Consider the following 22,210-nt stretch of genomic DNA (forward strand, 5'->3'; position numbering starts at 1 on the left):
ACCATTAGGTCCAGTCGTGACCGACTCTGGGGTTGCGGCGCTCATCTTGCTTTATTGGCCGAGGGAGCCGGCGTACGGCTTCCGGGTCATGTGGCCAGCATGACTAAGCCGCTTCTGGCAAACCAGAGCAGCGCACGAAAACGCCGTTTACCTTCCCGCCGGAGTGGTACCTATCTATCTACTTGCACTTTGATGTGCTTTCGAACTGCTAGGTTGGCAGGAGCAGGGACCGATCAACGGGAGCTCACCCCGTCGCGGGGATTCGAACCGCCAACCTTCTGATCAGTGAGTCCTAGGCTCTGTGGTTTAACCCACAGCGCCACCCGCGTGCTTTAACTCTCTGTCAAAGAAAGCCAAAACCTGAGCGGAACAACCCCTTGTTAATTTTTCATTATTCCATTAAGTAGGGAGAGAGCAACAAGACGGTGGATTCCTCCGCCGTTTATGAAGCCCAACGAATAGACATTTATATGCTGGGTTTGCTGTTTTACTGGCTGTGAAATGCCACCTTTTGAGTATCTGGGAAAAGATAACACTGTATATTGAAGAGATTATTTAGTATGTGTAATGCTAACTTGGAGCCTGTAGATGGTGCCAGTGTAAGAATAACGTGACAGAAGAGGCTGCTTTAAAAAAGGATTCCCCACCAAAATATACAACCATGTTTTTATTCGCCACTTCAAATAATCATCTGAGAGGTCCCAATTAGCAACTGGGCAACCAAGGCCAATCTTTAAAACCCCAGTGCGGTTAAAAACATCCGCTTCCCAAAGACACATGGCCCGGCTGTGCCTAGGATTTGACCTTGCAAACATGATCAACATGCATTTAAGGTTACATTACTATTCTGTATTTGCCATCGGGATTACGCAATCCGTTTTCTGAGAAGCTGATGCGGCTGTTTAGGCGAGACTAAAAGGGCTGTTATTTAAAGCACGGACAGATCTTAATCTTCCTGCAGACTTGCTTTGTGAGGTTATACGCTGGGCTTTCCAGAAACCCCTGTAGCGTTTGAACAGAAACATTTAACATGCATCTAAGGTTACCTTTAAAACAATCCAATTAATGTTCAACCTAAATATAAGGAGTGGAAACTTGTTTTTAAAAGATGTAGCTGAGATTCTGACGCCGAAAGCCAAGGCCAAGCAAAACAAGGTGGCGGTGTTTAGGATTTTTTAACCCGTGAAATTTGTATCTCGCCTTCGCAAGCTGCAAATTCCTACATGGTAGTGTGAGCTTCTGCATCAATAACAATCATAATCCCAAGATTAATTTTAATTTGCATTTACAACCTGAGAGGATAGAAACAAGACAAGGGGGAACGAGGGATGGATTAAAAAGAAAAAGATATATTTTGGGTGAGCTGTTTTATGCCAACAGCAATTTCACCAGCTATGCTGTTTGCTGACTGGAAAACCTCTCCTTCAAAGAGGCTTGTTGACGTCTGCATTCCTAAATTGGTACAGCCTGTTTTAATAAGCCTGTCAAAACTGTAGCTGGCAGAAAGAAAGAAAGGACAAACCTGACTAGTACACAGTATTTTTTTAAGGTTGCTGGACGTTCGCTGTGTGGCGTATAAACAAGGGAAAGGCACCCACCTGCAGAAACCCGTCCGACGCTTTCACTGAAATACTTATTATGGCTGCAGTTGTGCAATACAGCAGAGAATTTAGCAGTGAATGCATGGGTCTGAGTATCACGTATAGGGAGACCTGTTGCCCTCCAGGTGTTTGCTAAAATACACCTCCCATCAACCCTGATGACCGGCCGTCATAACTGGAGCCGATGGGAGCTGTAGTTCAGCAGCACCCGAAAAGTCAAAGGTCCCCTGTACCTGCTGAGCACTGTGGGTTTCTGTTTAAAAAGAAGAGCAAGATTCTAGATGTCACCAGAGGGAAAGCTCACAGGTGTATGGGAAGCAATGAGACTCGTCTGTTGTCTTTGAGGCAGCGGTTATGAGAGAGGCGGCAATCCCAGTTTGCCCGTTTCATGGGCTCCCACAGGTATTCTCTCTCCCAACACCCCACCCCTCAAGAAGTCCAACACACCTTTCCACAATCTAGAAACCACCCATTTCATCTCGGTTTCCAGTTCACTCCTTTCTTTCCACCACCCTAAAGGTACCCTTGACCATTAGGTCCAGTCACGGACGACTCTGGGGTTGTGTGCTCATCTCACTCTATAGGTCAAGGGAGCCAGCGTTTGTCCGCAGACAGCTTCTAGGTCATGTGGCCAGTATGACTAAGCCGCTTCTGGCGAACCAGAACAGTGCACGGAAATGCCGTTTACCTTCCCGCAGGAGCGGTACCTATTTATCTACTTGCACTTTGACGTGCTTTCGAACTGCTAGGTTGGCAGGAGCTGGGACCAAACAACGGGAGCTCACCCCATCTCGGGGATTCGAACCGCCAACCTTCGGATCGGCAAGCCCTAGGCTCTGTGGTTTAGACCACAGCGCCACCCACGTCCCTTCCACAAACCTAGGCTCAGTTTAAAACAAACAATTCTTCCCAAACTCAAAACTGGATACACACTGCCTGCTTTGTTTAATTCATTCCAGTTGCAGAATCCCAAAGCGAACACAGAAACAGTTCTGGCTCCCCTATGGCTTTAGTATCAACACTGATGACAAAATTAACTATACTATCAAACTATATTAACTATACTATCAAAAACAGGCAAGTCTGTACAGAGGTTTCCCGCACTTCTGATAGACGAGGCACATTCTTTTATCACCCTTTATTGAAGCTGGAGCACAGTTTCTTTCCACCACCCAAAACAGTGCAAGATTAAGCACTCAATCAACTGTGTTCCTTTCTGCAAGAGCTAAGGAAGTCCCTTGACTGGAGCAGGGACTCCTACAGAGATGCAACAGGCAGCTTCCTCTGAGGGAGGGGACTGCTGCTGCAGCCCTGTACGGGAGTGACCAAGTGATCTAACCGCATCTGACGCAGAGAGCTATGGCAGACTTCCTTGCTGCTAGCAGGGGCTGAATAGAAAATGAGTGGCGCATGGCTAAGGACATTAATTCGGCGGATGCTGATACCATGTCCCCGGGGGATGGGACAGGTGTGCTCTAGCCACTAAGCAGCCTTCTATTAATTCACCACAACCTATTAGGGGGCTGTTTAGGAATTAATGCTGGTGGCACCCCACAAGACCAGCTGAGTGCAATACATCTGGGATAGGGGCAAGGAACTCCCGTGTGGGAATAAATTTCAAAGTCTAAATCCAGGAAAGGCATGCAATGCGCCAGAGACAAAATACAAGGGCAACAAACCTGTAGGCAGTGAAAACAAAAAAGGGAACTGATTTGGGGACCCTTTTTAGTACATCGTAAGCACAACTCAGATCTCAGTCAAGCAGCAAAGCAAAAAGAAAGGGGGGGGGGAGAAAAGGAGGATTTCAGGAGCTAAGCATTGTGAAAACGCTGCTTGTTTCTGACCCTATCGCCTCATCTGACATGGAACAAAACACAGCCAGGAATTTAGATCCAGGTACAGCAGCATAAAGGAGGGCTCTGTCTCTGAATTTGCCATCGACAGCTAAGAGAAAGGGACTCAATGCACCCTTAGCTTGTAGAGCGGCTCTTAATCTGATCCGAGCTGACCAAGCACAAAATTAAAACCCACTCTAAATGTTCTTTCAGCTGCCGATAGGAATACGCTCTTGTTTTGGAGCGCCGCAGGGCTTTGAAGCATCGTAAGCCAAAGGAGGGATGGGAACACCATGTTTTCCCGTCGCCCACACCGTGTTACTTGCAGTGATTTAAAATCAGGCGTCTTGGCAAGGAGTTATTTGGGCTTGCCATGCCTCTTGGCGCCTTAAACCCGCCTGAAGGCTTGAGGGGTTCCATATGGATCCTTGCAAGTCAGGCTACGCTCACAGAGGATTTGCGGTGCGACCCCGGAAGGCTTTGCCGAAATCCCGAGAAGCCCAAACCAACCTCTACCCTTCAAGCTCTCAGCTTCAAAGTAAGAAATGATGATCAACACAGCAGGAAAATAAGTCGTGTTCCTTCTCAAAGCGCTATCTGGGAACACCCTGGACTTTGGCCGCCCTCAAGAAATGACCACTCTCCCTATTTTGGGGGTAGGAAGGAAAGTACGGTTGACACACTAGAACAGTAAACACGAGTGCCCCATGCGGCAACATTCTGTTGCAGATCCCCCTTGCATATGTACACTAATTGCTTGTGCTTATACAGCAAGAGGTGGGACGCGGGTGGCGCTGTGGGTTAAACTACAGAGCCTAGGGCTTGCCGATCAGAAGGTCGGAGGTTTGAATCCCCGCGACGGGGTGAGCTCCCATTGCTTGGTCCCTGCTCCTGCCAACCTAGCTGTTCAAAAGCACACCAGTGCAAGTAGATAAATAGGTACCGCTCCGGTGGGAAGGTAAACGGCGTTTCCGTGCACTGCTCTGGTTTGCCAGAAGTGGCTTAGTCCTGCTGGCCACATGACCTGGAAGCTGTATGCCGGCTCCCTTGGCCAATAAAGCGAGATGAGCGCCGCAACCCCAGAGTCGGCCACGACTGGACCTAACAGTCAGTGGTCCCTTTACCTTTTATACAGCAAGAGTATGGGGTGCTGGGGAGGGGGTAGCACCTCTAATGGGGAACATACTGTCCTCCTTCTGGGGTAGTTTGAGCACCTTTGGACTCCACCCTGCACTCACCTCTCACCTGTGGCTCCTAGAAGATGCCAGCATGTGACAGCAGCCACACCCCAGGAACAGCTTCAACTGGCAGGCTAAACCAGGGGAGGGTAGTCACTAGGTCTCAAACACTCTGTGAGTTAGGGACTTCCTCTGCAAGCAAAGACTAGTTCCAGCAGACTGAGCAGAAGAGACCAATAATGGGTCCCATGGTCAAGAAAGTGGTTTCTGCATGTGATGTAGAGGGAAGGGAAGGAAGAAAACTCTTCCTAGAAAACTTCTTCCTAGAAGGAAGAAAACTCTGATCCTAAACCTCCGCTGCCTCACGAGACATCTTTGGGAGAAGAACAGGCTAAGGAGTAAGCCCTGCACAGATCTGGAGTGGAGTCCCCAGACAGTTGGATGGCGCCTTGTACGCAAATCCTGCAGTCAAGCTGGTGCCAACGTATTTCTCTGCTTTCCTTTGGGCCACAACAGCAAGGCCAAGAGGGGGGCCTTGTCCTCTGGGCAGTGTTACAGAAAAATCTAGGTGTGAGGCTGCTCAGTCACCCAACTCGTCAGGCAGAGCCCATGGGTCCCTGCGGAATAAAGGAAGCAGCCCAGCCACCAAGCGGAGAAAATAGCTGTAGACCAAAGTTTATTGCGCAACAGGTTCAAAGAAGAATTTTGAACCCCGAGGATGGGCAAGCAATTGTCACCTCTGGGAACTTCTTGGGGTCGCTTTCAAGGGGAAAATAGCTTTGGAATGGAGGAAACTGGCAAAGGACTTGATTTTATATTATTTTTAAACTAGGTAACTTCCCTGAGCTGTCAAGTTGACATTCAGGCATAATATTTGTAACATTTAACTTTAAAGATGTGCCCCCCCCCCTGTAATTTCTGTAACACAGCCCAAGACCTCCATCCACACTGCCCAGGCTTGCGTCCCGAGGAGGTCAGTTTGGCGCAGCTAATGCAGCGGCTTGACTTCACCCCCGGAGGCGCACTCCATTGTCTCTCAAGACAGACGCTTGCCAACAAGGCAGCGAGAATGGCACCGTCCCCGCAGAGTGGGGAGGCATCAGCTAGTTTGCAGGGGGAACCTGCAAATTTTCCCAGAAGTATAAAATAACTTGGGGAGGGGGGCTGTAAAATGGGAGCCCACCTAAAACAGCCCCGTGAGGACTGAGCACGCTCAGCGGACATGATGGGAAGCTGGGGAGGGTGGGATTGGCAAGCACACTCCTATGAAAACAACCTACAGGCCCTTGATGGCTCAGACGGTAGAGCATGAGACTCAATCTCAGGGCTGTGCGTTCGAGCCCCACACTGGGCAAAATATTCCTGCGTTGCTGGGGGTTGGAGTAGATAACCCTCAGGGTCCCTTCCCAACAATTCTGTGATTCTATAACTCAAAGAACCGCATCCCAGCAGCTCTCTTCTGCCATGCTTATTCCAATGGGATAACTGGAAAAGAGAATGAAATGATTTGGCAGCGCTCATTATCAGGGACTAGGCTGAGTAATGCTTATCTCCCCCCCCCCCGCCATTTGTTTCTGTTGACCTCCAGAGCGGGTGGGAATGATACACCTCTCCTGGAAGTTATTGAGGAAGTGCTGCAAAACAGTCTGGGAAAACAGGTCACCCAAAAGCACCCCTGATAAGCAAAGTTGATTGTAACTTTTTTTTAAAAAAAGAACAACCTGCCTTTTGCACAAAGCTGTGACGTGCCCACACAAATCAATAGAAAACAATTTCGTTTGTTTGCGGCCGCTGCTCCTGCTGAGACTCTGGAAAAATGGCATTTCCCAGCCAGCTACAAACAAACAGGACACGGGCCTACAGTAAATAAGTTTTGTTTGTTCTCCCCCCCCCCCCCCCTGCAGACACACAGCACACAAAAAAAGCCCCAATGACTGACTGGGCAACAATAGTGGGACCTGAGGAGTTGGCTGTTCACAGGAAATTGCTAGCACGAGTCTCGGTCACACGGCACATTCAATATTCCTTTCGTGATAAGGTCTGCAGGGACAGGGATCTTGCATGTGAACCATTTTGGATGGAGAAAAAGGACTGCAGAGAGTCCAACTTTTAAGGCCAAAGTTTTCAGCTATCACAAGGAAGCTCCTTCTCCTGGGTAGCTCAGTTGGTCAGAGCATGGTGCTGATAACGCCCAGGTTGCAGGTTCGATACCCGTATGGGACAGCTGCATACAACAACAACAACAACAACAACAACAACAACAACAACAACTTACTATTATAACAACAACAACAACAACAACAACTTACTATTTATACCCTGCCCATCTGGCTGGGCTTCCCCAGCCACTCTGGGCAGCTTCCAACAAAATATTAAATTACCGTAATACATCAAACATTAAAAGCTTCCCTAAACAGGGCTGCCTTCAGATGTCTTCTAAAAGTCTGGTAGTTGTTGTTCTCTTTGACATCTGGTGGGAGGGCGTTCCACAGGGCGGGTGCCACTACTGAGAAGGCCCTCTGCCTGGTTCCCTGCAACCTCACTTCTCACAGGGGGGAACTGCCAGAAGGCCCTCAGCGCTGGACCTCAGTGTCCGGGCTGAATGATGGGGGTGAAGACGCTCCTTCAGGTATACTGGGTTGAGGCCGTTTAGGGCTTTCAAGGTCAGCACCAACACTTTGAACCAACACTTTGCAGGGTCTCAAGGGGCATGGGCTACTTGCCCTATTTTCCCACTGCCCCCGTGTGAGCACGTACAAGAGGAACGAACTCTGCACAGGCGCGCAAACTGACACAATGCTCACGAGCAGAGGGGGAGGAAAGGTGGTTTGGCTCCTGTCCACCGAGATCCTAATCAAAGGAAGCCATCTCCTTATCATCCGACTGCGCCCTCTTCTAGTGGAAAGCTGCTCAGCTCTGGCAAGGGGAGTGTTTCAATTGCACGGGTTAATTGCAGAGTTGGCTCAGGGCGTATCTTTTATATCTGGAGGGTGACCCAGCAACGGGAACACACCCTGCGTGACCATTCGGGCGAATGACTACTGCTCCAAACAGGCTTGGCAGTGGAAACTGCCACCTGCTGCTCGCTCAGGTTTGCTCAATGACGCAACGTGCATGAGATTTCTGTCTTTTCAGGTTTCAAATCGGCCACATGGAAACAAGGACACCTCCTTATATGCCAGGTGCCATGGAGGCTGCCAACGCTGGCCATTTTTTATCCAGTTATCAAGGTTGTGTCCACGGAAGCGGTTTTTTGGGGAGCAGTTTTCTGGGAAGGAATGAAGTCTGTGCACCCACTTCCTGAGTTTCTCACACCCAAACCTGTACCATTACAGAAGCAGAAGCAGTACCTCTAGAATGAGATCCACCCAACCCTTTACTTTTCAGGAGATTGTGGAGAAGCAGCTGGAGTGTGGATGGGGCTCCAATTTTGGAACTACAGGAGGGCAGAAACCAAACTCTCCTGGTTTTGAAATTCTAAAAATACAAGCCATGTCCAGAACGCAGCTTGTAGTGAGTTTGGCGTCCAGCAGTCAACTCCCCCTCAAGCAGCCCTACTGATTTTGAAGTGCAAGGTTGGAGATCAGGAGCAGGGAGTGGCTCTCTATTGTCAAGAAAAGATTTAAAGGCCTCATTCTTAATGCACTGCTTCCCGTTAGGGTGCATGGGAATAGTAGTTTTTATTATTATTATTGTTATTTTTTAAATACCTCCCAGTAGGCAGAAAAAACTAAGGTCCTATCTATAAAGGTAAAGGGACCCCTGACTGTTAGGTCCAGTCGTGACCGACTCTGGGGTTGCGGCGCTCATCTCGCTTTATTGGCCGAGGGAGCCGGCATACAGCTTCCGGGTCATGTGGCCAGCATGACTAAGCCGCTTCTGGCGAACCAGAGCAGCGCATGGAAATGCCGTTTACCTTCCCGCCAGAGCGGTACCTATTTATCTACTTGCACTTGGACGTGCTTTTGAACTGCTAGGTTGACAGTAGCAGGGACCGAGCAACAGAAGCTCACCCTGCTGCGGGGATTCGAACTGCCGACCTTCTGATCAGCAAGTCCTAGACTCTGTGGTTTAACCCACAGCGCCACCCGCGTCCCTGGTCCTATCTATACCATGCATTTAAAAGTCCTGGGAGCTATAGTTCATCCCTCACAGAACTACAATTCTCAGCAGCAAAGTTCCTTGATTCTCTGGAAGAAACCCTGTGCCGTTGTTTATCAATAGCACATATTCAGAGTAAGTTGCGATTCCTGCATTGCCTTTCCAACTCTACAGCTCTATGATTCTGTCAATGAAGGAACAATTGAAATATTTTACTGGACAAACAAAAAAAGAGAGAGCTTTAAGTCTTTGGCGCAGGGAGATCTAAGACCAAAACAATGTGCTTTTAAAAGCAGGAAAGAAGTATTTCTGCAGAACACAAAGAGGACGCTGCCTGCTTTTTGGCATTCCCCAAACATTTTATTTGGACGAAGCTGCTCCACGAGATCAGAGCAAGCATGAAACATCCTCCCTTTGAAGTAAATGGCCTTGAATAAATTGAAGTGAGGCTCCCAGTACTGAAGCACCACTGGTTTGCAAGTAATTTATGTACTTGAGCATCCCTCCTTGGTTAAGCTGTTTTGCCTTTGACCAGATCAAGCGCTTGCAGAATTACTGATGCAACAGAACCAAAAGGAGTCTGACGAGGGAGCAACTGGGCCCTATTGAAAGGGGTCAACAGGCCAGTGGAGGTAATTGAGAGCCCTCTTTCCTGCTGCCAATTATCCCATCTGCTCATTCTTCACTGAATCCTACCCTGTCACTGCGTTCCCTGCCATCCTTCTGTGCTACACTGAGCTAAATTAGTGTTATGCTGCTGTATTCATCAAACGTCACGTTTTATTGGCTGTGCAACAAAAAGCCGTCGGGGCAGAACGTACATGCCAAAAAGGCAGCAGAGGAGCAGGGCATACATGTCACCAGCAACACTGCCCAAGAGCGGAATCCGACAGCCGCTTTTCTTTTAAAAAGCAAGTTCCCAGGGCTTGTGACTTGCTGGGGGGGGGGGGGAGAAGAATTTGGGTGGCAGCCAGTGGGATGAAACTGAGCAGGCATCTACACCGGGTGTTCACCTCATTTTGTGACTTGTAGGTGCACAACGGACCACAAACGACAGCTCAGTCAATGGAGCATGAGATTCTTAATCTCAGGATCGCGGGTCTGAGTCCCATGTAGAGCAGAAGATTCTTGCATTGCAGTGGGTTGGAGGAGATGGCCTTTGGGGTCCCTTCCAATCCTATGATTCTTTGACAGAAAATAAGTATAAATCTGCTTTTAAAAAAGGAAGGAAGGAATAAAACCCTGTTTCGTTTCAGAGAGGTTCACCGCAGTACTGCTTTTTGAGTCCACGGAATCTGAATTTTGTTGCATGCGAATTACAATCGTAAGAACCTGGTTGCTGTGATCAGGCCAGAGGCCAAACTTAGCCAGCACTCATAAGTGGCCAACCAGATGTTCATGAGAAGACCACAAGCAGAACAATGAGTGCAACCGCCCTCTCTCCTCCCTCTGTGATTCCCAACCACTGGCCTTGCGATAAGCTCATCTCAATTCACTAAAAAACAAAAAGGCAGTGCATTTGAAAGCAGAGATGGATCTGGGCGAGAAAATGTTGGAGGGGATGCCGGCAGGTGTGTGTCAAAGCCCCAACTCCCCCTTTTCCATCTCCAATGCTGATTCCTTGAGACTCTTAGTGAACACCTGTAAACCACCCCCTTCCCCAGCCCCAGCGTACATGCTCACACTGAGAAATTTGCTGACTTTGCAATGGACTGCTGTCAGTCAGCTGGAGTGACAGGTACAGGAGGCAGCTAATAACCACCAGCACCCCACGCACGGAAGGAAATACTGTGGGTAGTTGGGCCTGCCCCGAAAAAGGATGGAGCCACTCCCAAATGGTCAGCAAGGCACTTGGAAGATCACACGGAACTTCCCAAATACTCCACGAGAGATGCCAGCCTGCAAGGGCTCGGTTTTTTCGCTGCGCTATAATCTTCCCCTCCCCCTCTCTGGAGGGCTGTAATTAAAGCGTACAGGCTGCACATGAGGCCCCCACTTATGCGCCACATGCGTTATGTAAGCCTGCAGTGCTCTTGCTGAAAGATTAGACATCAGTTCTAATGACATGTGTCGCCCACAGACATGCAGCAGCCCAGTTTACCCAAAGCTCAATAGAGCTTTTTTGCAATTCCAAGAATATTGACCAATTTAGGAACAAGTTCCCATAAGGGTAATGCACACAGTACGGTTTGATGGGGAAGCTTTAGGGGCAAACCTGGCTATATGTATTTAAAACAGATTATTTTCTGGATGCTCTTATAAACATGGGACCTCACAGCGTCACTATCAGGGTTAAAATCCCTGGCCTGCTACCAGGAGGACAATAATATTAATCTGTCTTGACTAAACCTTAGCTGTCTTTCTAAAATGAGAATTACCTGTATCAATTTCAAAGTTGGGGGGGGGGACCCTGTTTATACAAGATATGGGCAATGATCTCATTATCCCTGGGATGGAATGCCAGGAAATGCTGCGGGCTGAGAAGGAGGGACTCAATGAATAAGTTGTCCAAAAGAATTGGCAGAGGTTAATGAAAATGGTTTCCAAACTGATCCAAGAAGCAGTGTGTGGTTCATTGGCAGAGGAAAGAGAAATCAATTTTTTTTTTCGAAATGGTGGGGGCAGCACAACAAAACTGATGACATCAGACACAGAAACGACGTCCTTTGTAAACATGTGGTTAGAGAGCACTTTGCTAGAATCAATGAAAAAAGCAGCTGGATGCTATAGAGTGCCATGAAACAATGAATAAGAGAGAGAGAGCGCGCACAGTAGTGTGAGCTGCTGAAATTTTCTGGAAAAGCAGGAATACTATTTTATGTCACGTGTTCTACAACCGTTTGCATTTGTTCCAAATTAAAGAGTTCTACAGTGGTACCCCGCAAGACGAATGCCTCGCAAGACGGAAAACCCGCAAGACGAAAGGGTTTTCTGTTTTGGAGGCGCTTCGCAAGACGAATTTCCCTATGGGCTTGCTTCGCAAGACGAAAGCCCATAGGGAAATCTCCGGGGACCTCTTTTAAATGCTGGCGGTGGGGAGCAAAGCCTTTCCCCCCCTCCGGCCTTCAGAAGAGGTCCAGGAAGGCCGGCGGGGGCCGAAAGGCTTTGCTCCCCACCGCCAGCATTTTAAAAGCAGTCCGGGATAGCAGGGAAGAGCTTCCCGCTATCGCGGACGGCTTTTGAAGGCAGGCGGGGGGGCAAAGACTTTCGCCCCCCGCCCGCCTTCAGAAGAGGTCCAGGACCTCTTCTGAAGGCGGGCGGGGGGCGAAAGTCTTTGCTCCCCCCTGCCTGCCTTCCCGGGCGGCTTTTGAAGGCAGGCGGGGGGGGGGGGCAAAGACTTTCGCCCCCTGCCCGCCTTCAGAAGAGGTCCAGGACCTCTTCTGAAGGCGGGCGGGGGGTGAAAGTCTTTGCTCCCCCCTGCCTGCCTTCCCGGGAGAGCGGAGAAAGGCAGCGCCTTTCTCCGCTGTTCCGGACGGCTTTTGAAGGCAGGCGGGGGGGGGGGGGGCAAAGACTTTCGCCCCCCGCCCGCCTTCAGAAGAGGTCCAGGACCTCTTCTGAAGGCGGGCGGGGGGCGAAAGTCTTTGCTCCCCCCTGCCTGCCTTCCCGGGAGAGCGGAGAAAGGCAGCGCCTTTCTCCGCTGTTCCGGACGGCTTTTGAAGGCAGGCGGGGGGGGGCAAAGACTTTCGCCCCCCGCCCGCCTTCAGAAGAGGTCCAGGACCTCTTCTGAAGGCGGGCGGGGGGCAAAAGTCTTTGTCCCCCCTGCCTGCCTTCCCAGGGGCTTTTACATCGCCCCGGACAGCGGAGAAGTCCTCCGCTGTCCCGGGCGATTTTAAAATGCCGCCCGCCAGCATTTTGAGATCGCCCCGGACAGCGGAGAAGTCCTCCCCTGTCCCGGGGTTTTTTAAAATGCTGGGGGTGGGAAGAAAAGCCCTTGTTTCCCCCCCCCAGCCTTCAGAAGAGGTCGGGGGACAGACTGTCCCCGGACCTGGTCTGAAGGCGGTTTCCCTAGGAACGCATTAATTGATTTTCAATGCATTCCTATGGGAAACCGTGCATCGCAAGACGAAAAACTCGCAAGAAGAAAAAACTTGCGGAACGAATTAATTTCGTCTTGCGAGGCACCACTGTAATGTATTTGCTGTTGCAGACGAGAAACAGAGAAATGGAAATCAGTATTAAGAAGCGTTAGGGTGCAATTTATGCTGCTCCAAAAATGCATCAAGATGAATGTCATGAAAGTGTCCCCCCCCCAAAAAAAACCCCGATCCGGATCCCCAATTTTTGGAGATGTGGGAATAGGAAAACACAAAAGCAAAAATGTGTGCAGTAATGGGAACATAGGGAGTTGTCTTAGACCACATTAGGCTGCTGACCCACATAGGCCAGTGACTGACAGTGGCTCTCCAGAATTTCAGGATGGGGAGATGCCAGGAGCACGCAAACGCTATTAGCAACACCCATTTTTCATATTAGAAAGACTTTAAAGCAATTAAGCTCACTTCGATACAGTGGTGCCTCGCAAGACGAAATTAATTCGTTCCGCGAGTTTTTTCGTCTTGCGGTTTTTTCGTCTTGCGAAGCACGGTGTCGGAAAAGTTTTGGAAAAGCTTCAAAAATCACCAAAGTCTTCAAAAACCTCAAAAAAGGCTACCACACCGCGTGCTATGAGTTGCTCCTCGAAGTCAAGTCGCAACTGTATTAACGGTTTTAAGAAAAAGGAAACAAACTTGCAAGACGTTTCCGTCTTGCGAAGCAAGCCCATAGGGAAAATCGTCTTGCGAAGCAACTCAAAAAACCAAAAACCCTTTCGTTTTGCGAGTTTTCCGTCTTGCGAGGCATTCGTCTTGCGAGGTACCACTGTATACTTGTTGCAGCAAGGACTGGATCCTGCTCCCTTCTCTTCCCATTAAACTGCAAGTTTTCTGCAAGTTCACATGCTCCATGCTAAAATCTCCTCCTCTCTTCCCACCTCCAAAAACTTCTGGGTCCCAAGTTCATCAACGTTCTGCCTGGGAAGGTCTTTGTTTGCAATTCAAATATTGTTTTGATTTGCTATGGGGTTTTATTTCTATTCGACGTACTGTGGGGGTTTCAAATAGGCCTGATGGAACCCTGGGTTTTTAAAGCAGCTTACTGGGAGTTGAGCACCATGAGATGATCAGTATCGGTAGAACAGCTTTGCCTGAATCTCAAGCTCCCCACAGGATGCAGGTGAATTTAGAAGCGCTGTACCAGCAACACACTCAAGCCAATGGGGAGGCATGATGGGCTGGCCAGCACCTTCCATGAAGAATGTGCCCCAGAATCCTTTGCCATATGCCGGTGGCTTGTGGTAGTTGTGTGGGGGGTTTGTTTCTCTCTATAGATGAGTCAATTTGGGGTGGGTGGGTGTTGCAGTACACACCAAAACAGCAAAAGGGAAGGTTTAAGTTTCCTGCAGACTATGCAAAGGAAACCACTGAGTCGCCGTATTTACCAACCCATTACAAAACAAAACACAATCTTTGTTATCCTTTCAAAAAGGCCTACGATTACCTAACCAACAATGGCGATGAATGCACAGCGACTAACCCCCCCCGGGTGTTTGCGACCCACAGTTGGGGTATTCGGAGGTGGTTTTACTGCACTCCAAATACACACAAAAAGAACCACTCACCCCAATTCTTTTGTCGTCAAAAGGGAACGCAGTTGCTGATTCATACGTTCCAAGCATTCCAATAGATCCATCAATCCCTTTAGCCCCACCGTTCATTGAAAACCTGGAACTGGGAGGGTGTTCTGAAATAATTGCCTACTAAGCTTCATTAAAAATAAAAGTGTTTGCCACTTCCGAGGCATGTGGCCTTTATTGAAGCTGGAGCTTCCTGCAGCGGTGAGCGAGATACACAAATCCTATTTAGTGCAAAACTGTGGGGGCTTCATTCTGTGTGGGGTTGGCTATTTAGACAATCAGCTCTGGGAAGCCTCTATATAGTACGCCGGTTGATGACTGAAGCTCATTCATGAATGGAGGACCATAAGTGCTTAGGGTATTAAAAGGGCCATTGTGCTTGCAGCACTTAATAAAGTTAATTCAGCTATGCCAGTTGAATGAAGTGATAAAATTAATACTGCTACGTTAGTCTACTGGCTGCTCCTTCTACAACCCCCCTGCAAGTATATTTTAGAAACAGATTTTTATTTGGAGTGGGGAGGGGCACAGGGACACAGCGGGAGGTTTTACTCCCCCATCCCAGCAAGTCAAACCTGATGATTCCAAACTGGCTGAAATTTGAGAATTTTGCAAAAACACAGAAGGATACTGTAAGAGTTTTAAACACAAGGTGGCTCAGATACACAGCGATGGGATATAAAAGAAGAAAGCCTCTTTCCCAGCCCATCAAGGGTTGTTATAAAACTGTTTGCTTCTTCCAACATCAAGAAGATTAAGCAGGGGTGTTGTTTCCCTTTACCTGCATTTTTTACCTGAAAGCCACAGAATCCCAAATGGGAACGATCCTTCTGGACATGCTTAATTTGAAGTTGGCAAGACAAAAGGCAAGAAATCAGGTTTACAACAGAGCCGCAGTTTCAAGTCATCCTCTAATATCTGAGGATTTCAAGTGGAGCATTCTTGAGTCAGCTTAATCCCCTGACAATGCAGAAATCCAGTTTGAAGCTACATCAAGCTCTTTTTTTGTGTTAAGGCGCATGTCTTGATTTTTCTTTGCTAAAGAACTCGTTTGGCTTTAGCAGCCAGCTTTCCAAATTGGGAAACAGAACAAACCTGCAACCGACTTAAATCATCACGAACCACTTGTGGCTAATATGGTTTGCATCATTTCAAAGCCCAAGAGAAAGAACGACCAAGCAAGAGGGACGTTCATGTTTGGCAGAGAGCAAACTTAATTTCACACCTAAAGGTAGAAAATCAGCTTAGATTTAGCTGGTTCTTGAAGACTCAAAGGAGGCCAGGAACAAGAACTGGACTCTTGTGCATTTTACAGACTTACTTTTTTGACCTTGCAAAAAAGAAAAGAAAAAAGAAGGCTAATAACTCACAAAATAATTAACTCTAGCTAGCATGCAAGAAAGCTAGACTTCAATGGGGAAAGGGAGTTGTGTTACCCTGCCCTGTGCATGGTAGGTCACAACATCCTCACTCAACCATGGGAGAGGCACCCGCTGTGTATTCCCCAAACTCCTTCTCAGACTGCAGCCAGATGTGGAAAGAGCTGTTGCTTCTCCCAGAAATTATCTGCACCTCCTTGGGATGCCCACCTTTAACGCCAGAGAACCGATGATTCCCAGTGTACCATATTCACTAAACGACTCCTATTCATCCCCCCTTACTTCTTAAGTTGCTAGCCTGGGGTTGGGGGGGGGGGGTTAGAGCAACAGAAAAGCAAGTCATGCAAGAGAAACCTGCCTGATAAAATAGGGCTTACTTTCCCCTTGTTGCTATGCCACTAAGGCCCCGGATATGGTTACATGCTTCCAGCTACTAATCTGGAGAAAGCACTGTTCGAAGGGTAACGCAGTTTAGAACAAGAAGACGTGCAAATGAATGGCCACAATGCGGGGTTTGTTTGGAGAGACCTATTTAGCGGAGGTCAAAGGTTCTCTTCCATGCAACTGGTACCAGGGTTACTGCAAGTCAATTTCGAAAGTCACAAAAAAACCCCACCACAAGCACAGCGGAGGCATTTTGCAATGGAATGTCAGCGGAAGTGCCCTCCTTTAAGTCTTCAGAAATTGCACATATAAATGTCGGGAGCACTCTACTTAATATGCAGAGTTATGTAAATGAGGGGCTGCTGAAACCAACTTGCCAACACACCTCAAAGCAATGAGGGCACGAGTCTAGGTTTCAATGTTGAAAACAAGGCATAGTATGAGTTTCTAGACACAAGCACATGAATGAGATCGCTCCCCCTAAATTTGCATAGCTTGGTCCTGTTTTTTAGAGGACAGCCTGGAGGCAGATCACTGGCTGTAGAGAGCATCACCGCTGAGGTCACAGAGAGGAAGGCAATACTGTGACCCACTTATCATCTCTTCTAATATCTACATTTTATCCCATCCTTTTCCGAAGGTGATGGCAGGACTAAACGGTAATCAGGCATTTAATACGGCACTGTTTAAAAATATCAGAACCTATTATGGCATGAGTCCTGTACATCTTAAAGAGTTCCTCTGCCTATAAAAGAACTTCTCTACTGTCCTGGACTGGCTGGGTGCAGAGGAATGCGGGGAGGAGCTGGCTGGGGAACTCCCAAGGGAAGAAGGCTCAAAGTCCGGGAAGAGGAGGTGTTTGAAGCTGAAGAGGTAACAGGGCTTAGTGAGTGAGAGGAGTCTACGGCAGAGATGTCCAGAATTGGTGGCAGAAGCTGAAGCAGAAGAGGGAGGCCAAGAGGCAAGGATGAGTGCAGCTGGTGAAGAAGCCAGGGAGTCTCCCCCTCCTGCGGGGACAAGCTCTCTTCCTCCCTGAAGAACCAGGAGAGGTCTGAAGAGGGTGGAGAAAGTGCAGGCTCAGATTGCTTGGGGTAAACCCTGGAGAAGAGGGGTCTTAGGCAGCTGTGGGGAGGTGGGGATCTCCTGTCTCCGCAAGTGCTTTGCAGGGGCAAGACCTGTTGGAGATTAGTTGCTGTGCTCATTAGTCTGGATACTCCTGTGCAGATCCTGTTGTTGTTGTTTTTTTCTAATAAAGAGTTAACTCCACCAACTGTGCTTTCCCGCTAGCTCACTCCTGGCATCTACCTACTGGTACTTGCTGAGATAAAGGTTTCTGTTCCTCGATAAGGGAGATGTAGCAAAGACCGGTTCAGTGCATTTTACGCACCCTCACTCTCCACTGTGATGGGGAACCACACGTCCAGGGCCCCAATACGGCTACCCAGGCCTCTCTGTTCTGGCCCTCTGAATCTTCCCTGGCCACACCCCTTAACACTACACCCTCCTTGAGTGTTTTTGCCTGTCTAGACTGTGTCCTTGACCTCCAACAAGGCTTTGTGCTTGCCTGGATAGAGAACAGAGAGGGATGCATAGAAACTAACCTACGATTCGAAAAGTTAAACTTATCCGATGTTACACCACCCTCTTTTCTCAGTCCCCACCCAAAAGAGTATGTGGCAGCTCACCTCGGCCTCTCCCCAGGAGGCACAACTGCCCCACACAATTCTCAAGGGGCAGTTTTAAGTTGCTAACGCCAGAACACTGGCACACCCTTGGGTGAGTGTAAAAGCCTGCCCTGCGTTCAAACTGAGGTTCCTTCTGAGCCATCCAACCCACAGGTCTTTGGACAAGTTACGGCCAGTTTAAGCTCACCGGGGTCAAAGAGAGGCGTAAAAGATTTCCGAGAAGAGTTATGGCACAAACACCTTTCTAGGCCAATATTTTGCAAGCTAAGCTCCTTATTTGTAGGCAACATTTCGCAAACAAAGCTCTGCCTTCTACTGTATGCCTCCATATATATATATTTTTGATGGCTTTACATTATGCAGCAAAAGCCGCTGAACGTTCACTCATTGTGGATAATCTGTCTGAGAGATCTGCAGTTAATTGAGAGACATGTCTTGCATCTTAAGATAAAGTCTTCAACACTACTGAGAGCTGCACATCACTCACTTCCAACTTAGATCAATCCCTTTTGATAATCACTATCCCGTATGCTATGTATGTCACACTCTAAGGTTAACATTACAAATGTGTAGTGTAGACATCCTTGAGTCAATGTAAATAAGTTAATTTGTTCAGATTTCCCACCCTATCCTGAGGGTTCAAAACTAAATTGGTGCTTCTAAGCAACACCGTGTGAGGTAGTGTTAGGTAAGAAATGTGGCTTCCCCAAGGCCAAACAGCAACGTGGCCCCTTGTCTTCTGCATATGTGAATGAAACATGATCTACTGTTCTACCTGGGCTTCTTAAAAAAAAGACGAGGACTTAGATTAGGCTTTGGAACATCTAAACTGAAATCTAATTCTAAGCATTACTATACTCCTATTGCACAAGCAACAGCTTCAAACCATCAAAACATCAGGAGACATTGGAATATGTATTATTTGCTGAGTAATGTGAACTTCAAGAGCTGAGTCAACTTTGAAAGAAGATGGACTTTGGTACTGGAAGATCAACATTATTGCGACTTTAAAAGTGTGGTGTCAGTTGACGTTTCAAGGATAGCTGAAATAGTTGGCTTTTGAACAGGGATTTGCAATGACCTGGGGAGAACCTCAGAAAAAGCAGAACAGCTCAATAGTGTGCTACAGGTAAGGCCTAGAACCACAAAAGGCCAGGAATGAGTACAAAAACGTGTGTCCAATAGTGTCCTTAGGGTACGGTGAATGGGGGTGATCGCCCCAGTCCTCAAACCTGGGGAGCCACGCACAGGTTAACACAAAGCACTGTGTCACCCAAGGTGAATGTTACTGCCTTGGCTCTTTGCTTCCCTCTCCTTTGGCTAAGGAAGCTGTTCTGCTGCTGCTAACATGGCAGTAGCCACTTCCCCTCTTACTCTTAGGAAGGTGGGGGGTCCTTCTCCGAGCCAGGCATTCTCGAGGTAGCCCAGACCAGCGCTTGTGTCACCGCCACTTCAAAGTTGCTTTCAACATCACTAAATGAACGCTGGGCTTTCCTTTGAAGCCTGGAACAAACTAGCCTACCCATAAATACAGCAGAGAGCTAAATCCTTTAGGATTGCCAAATGCACACCTGGGGAGGCAATAATGGGATGGCTGTATTGGAAAGTTGGGGGGGGGGGGTAATTTAGTAGAGTGCAACATGTAGCAGTATCTATTGCCAGGTAGTTGGATGTGCAGCTGGTGATATCGGCCTTGACTAGAAGCCAGGGTGGATAAAAAAAATCAAAATAAAAAAAATATCAGATTTTTAAAATTTAAATTGGATTTTTTTTAAAAAAATTGGATTTTTAATATAAAATGCTTTTGAAGGAAAAATCTTTCTAAAGATAACTTTGTATTTAATTTACACTATAGTCCAAAGGCTATTCATCAGGAAATAAGGATTTAAGTTTTTCATGTGTGCTAAAACTCAGCCTAAATTTTTGGTTTTTGTTTTAAAAATGTTTTAACCACATCAGTTAACAAACATGTATACATATGCTATAATGTTATTGTTTTAGTTAAATAAATTGTTTAAATTGTTATTAAGGAAACGATTGTTTTTCTCCTTCCAATTAAGTACAGCAGCAAAGTTGTCCAAATATAAACAGTTAACTTATTAAACCTCATAATAATTTCATAATTATCTGTCTATTTCTAATAGTATAACCAAATCAGTAATTTTTGATATAACTGTAAAACCTACTCTGAAAATTTATTATTCCAAAAATGAAACCTTCATCTTGTTGTAAATATTAAGATTATACCAGCAAGAATGAGTCTTTCTGTAATTTTTTTTTTATTTAAATCAAGTTTTACTGACTAGTAAAGCATGATTCAAATTGATTTGATTTAAATCAAATCCACCCTGCCAGAAGCTAAAAGTTTTGCAAGTCCTCTAAGGATGAAAGTAGAAAAAGGAAAAGGGAAGGCACAGAAGGCAGAAAAATTAAGGTAACTCTTAGGAAACACAAACACACCAATAATGGGATCAGTTAATTTCTTCATATGATACCTACAAATCTGCCTTATTCAGTGAAAGTTACAGTTCCTTCTAACTCCCAACGCCACCACACCAGCCTTGTAGGGTTTGGATATTCCTTCCTGAACTAGGGTTTTGTTGAATGATACTGCAGCATGGCGATTGGCTGGCACACAGGGAGGCAAACTGGGTTGGGTGGCTGGATGATGGCGTTACTTCTCACGTCAGCATGGCACCTCCCTTGGAGCCAAGACACTGGTATGGAAAGTAATCGCATGATCCACTCAACCCGCATGGCTCCTGGTTACACTGATGTGGATTGAGGGTTCCACCATAGGAGTGGCTTCCTGAGAACCAGTGGCTTGTATGCTGTGGTCCCTGCTTGCCTCTTGAAGAGGTGGGTACAGCAAAATCAGAAAACACCTCCAGAGGGCCAACTTGTTCTGCTGTTTCATGGATAACAGAGGATGAACGATGGCGACTGTTCATGGTTATGCAATTCCACTTACCTATTTGTAACAATACTGGCGTCACCAAAGCTGTCTCCATGGCGTAACAGAATTCTCTGCCAAACATCACGGCCCCGTGCATCACCCAGAGACGTACAGGTATCCGATCTATGGATCCTTCGCTTATGGTCTCTTCCTTACTCTCATTCTCGTTTTCCGGTTTCTGAAGCTGAACCACGGGTAGCTCTTCAACTTGCATAGATTCCGAGTCAGCATTCTGGGGAGCCATTTTCATTACCATAAAAATATATATAATATATATATTTATATATTTATTTATTTATTCTACCTATATAAATAACACTATCATCTCTAACGATAAGTTACGGTGTCTTCTCTTTCTGATGGCGTCACGTTCCTCGTGCAAGCAATATTTGTAATTCCCCTCGTTACGAACAGGTTCCGTCATCAATTTCGTGTGTAGGCGTTGAAACATTCAGAGGAACAAAAAGCTATATTTGGTAGGAAATTCAACATATGGCTTGCTGGGCTTGCGTTTTGCTTACTGTGAACTAGAGTTAAAAATCCATAATTGCCATTCAGTTAATACCAGTTTCATAATTATTATTGAAGAGGTGCTGAAGTTGTTTTGCTTGCTACACAAAGGTGGAAAGGTGACACAAACAGCTGCTCCACTGGTAATCCCCATCGAGTGGCTGATTAATCTGCAAAGAAGGACAAAAGGCAAGTCACCAGGGTGGATAAATATCAATGATTGCTTTTTTTAAAAAAATGGATTTTAAAATTTTAAATTGGATTTTTAAAATAAAATGCTTTTGGAGGAAAAATCTTTCTATAGATAGTTTTCTATGTAAGTTACACTATAGTCCAAAGACTATTCATCAGGAAATAAGGATTTGTTTTAAGTTTTTCATGTGTGCTAAAACTCAGTCTAAGTTTCTTATTAAAAAATGTGCTTAACCACATCAGTTAAGAAACATGGATATGTATGCTGTAATGTTATTGTTTTAGTTAAATAAAATTGTTTGAATTGTTATTAAGGAAATGATTATTTTTCTCCTTCCAATAAAGTACAGCAGAAAAGTTGTCCAAATATAAACAGTTAACTTATTAAACCTCAGAATAATTTCATAATTATCTATGTATTTCTAATAGTACAACCAAATCAGTAATTTTTGATATATCTGTAAAAACTACTCTGAAAAATTCTTATTCCAAAAATGAAACCTTCATCTGGCTGTAAATATTAAGATTATACCAGTAATGAGACTTTCTATTTAAAAAAATGATTTAAATCAAGTCTTAGTGACTAGTGATTTAAATCAAATCCACCCTGCAAGTTACAGACCATCAGGGCACCTTGAGATGAGCTATATCTCCTTTCCCTGTTCTAGGAATGTAAATGAACTCAAATCAAAGCCTCTTCCACCACGCTTATGGACAT

The 22,210-nt window shown here is 46.6% G+C and overlaps 1 protein-coding gene across 8 annotated transcripts in view; it reads right to left on the reverse strand.

Moving 5' to 3' along the window:
• Positions 1–22,210, reverse strand: part of SLC45A4 (solute carrier family 45 member 4) — a 120,721-nt gene that overhangs the window by 12,267 nt on the left and 86,244 nt on the right. For all 8 annotated transcript variants that reach the window (XM_081024242.1, XM_081024246.1, XM_081024239.1 and 5 more), the window contains one exon: positions 20,806–21,470. In XM_081024242.1, coding sequence (XP_080880368.1) covers positions 20,806–21,046 — 241 coding nt within the window. In that variant the 5' untranslated portion in view covers positions 21,047–21,470. The remainder of the gene's footprint in view (positions 1–20,805; positions 21,471–22,210) is intronic.

This window comes from Podarcis pityusensis, assembly GCF_964106645.2.
Source record: "Podarcis pityusensis genome assembly, contig: HAP1_SCAFFOLD_122, whole genome shotgun sequence".
NCBI classification, from domain to species: domain Eukaryota; kingdom Metazoa; phylum Chordata; class Lepidosauria; order Squamata; family Lacertidae; genus Podarcis; species Podarcis pityusensis.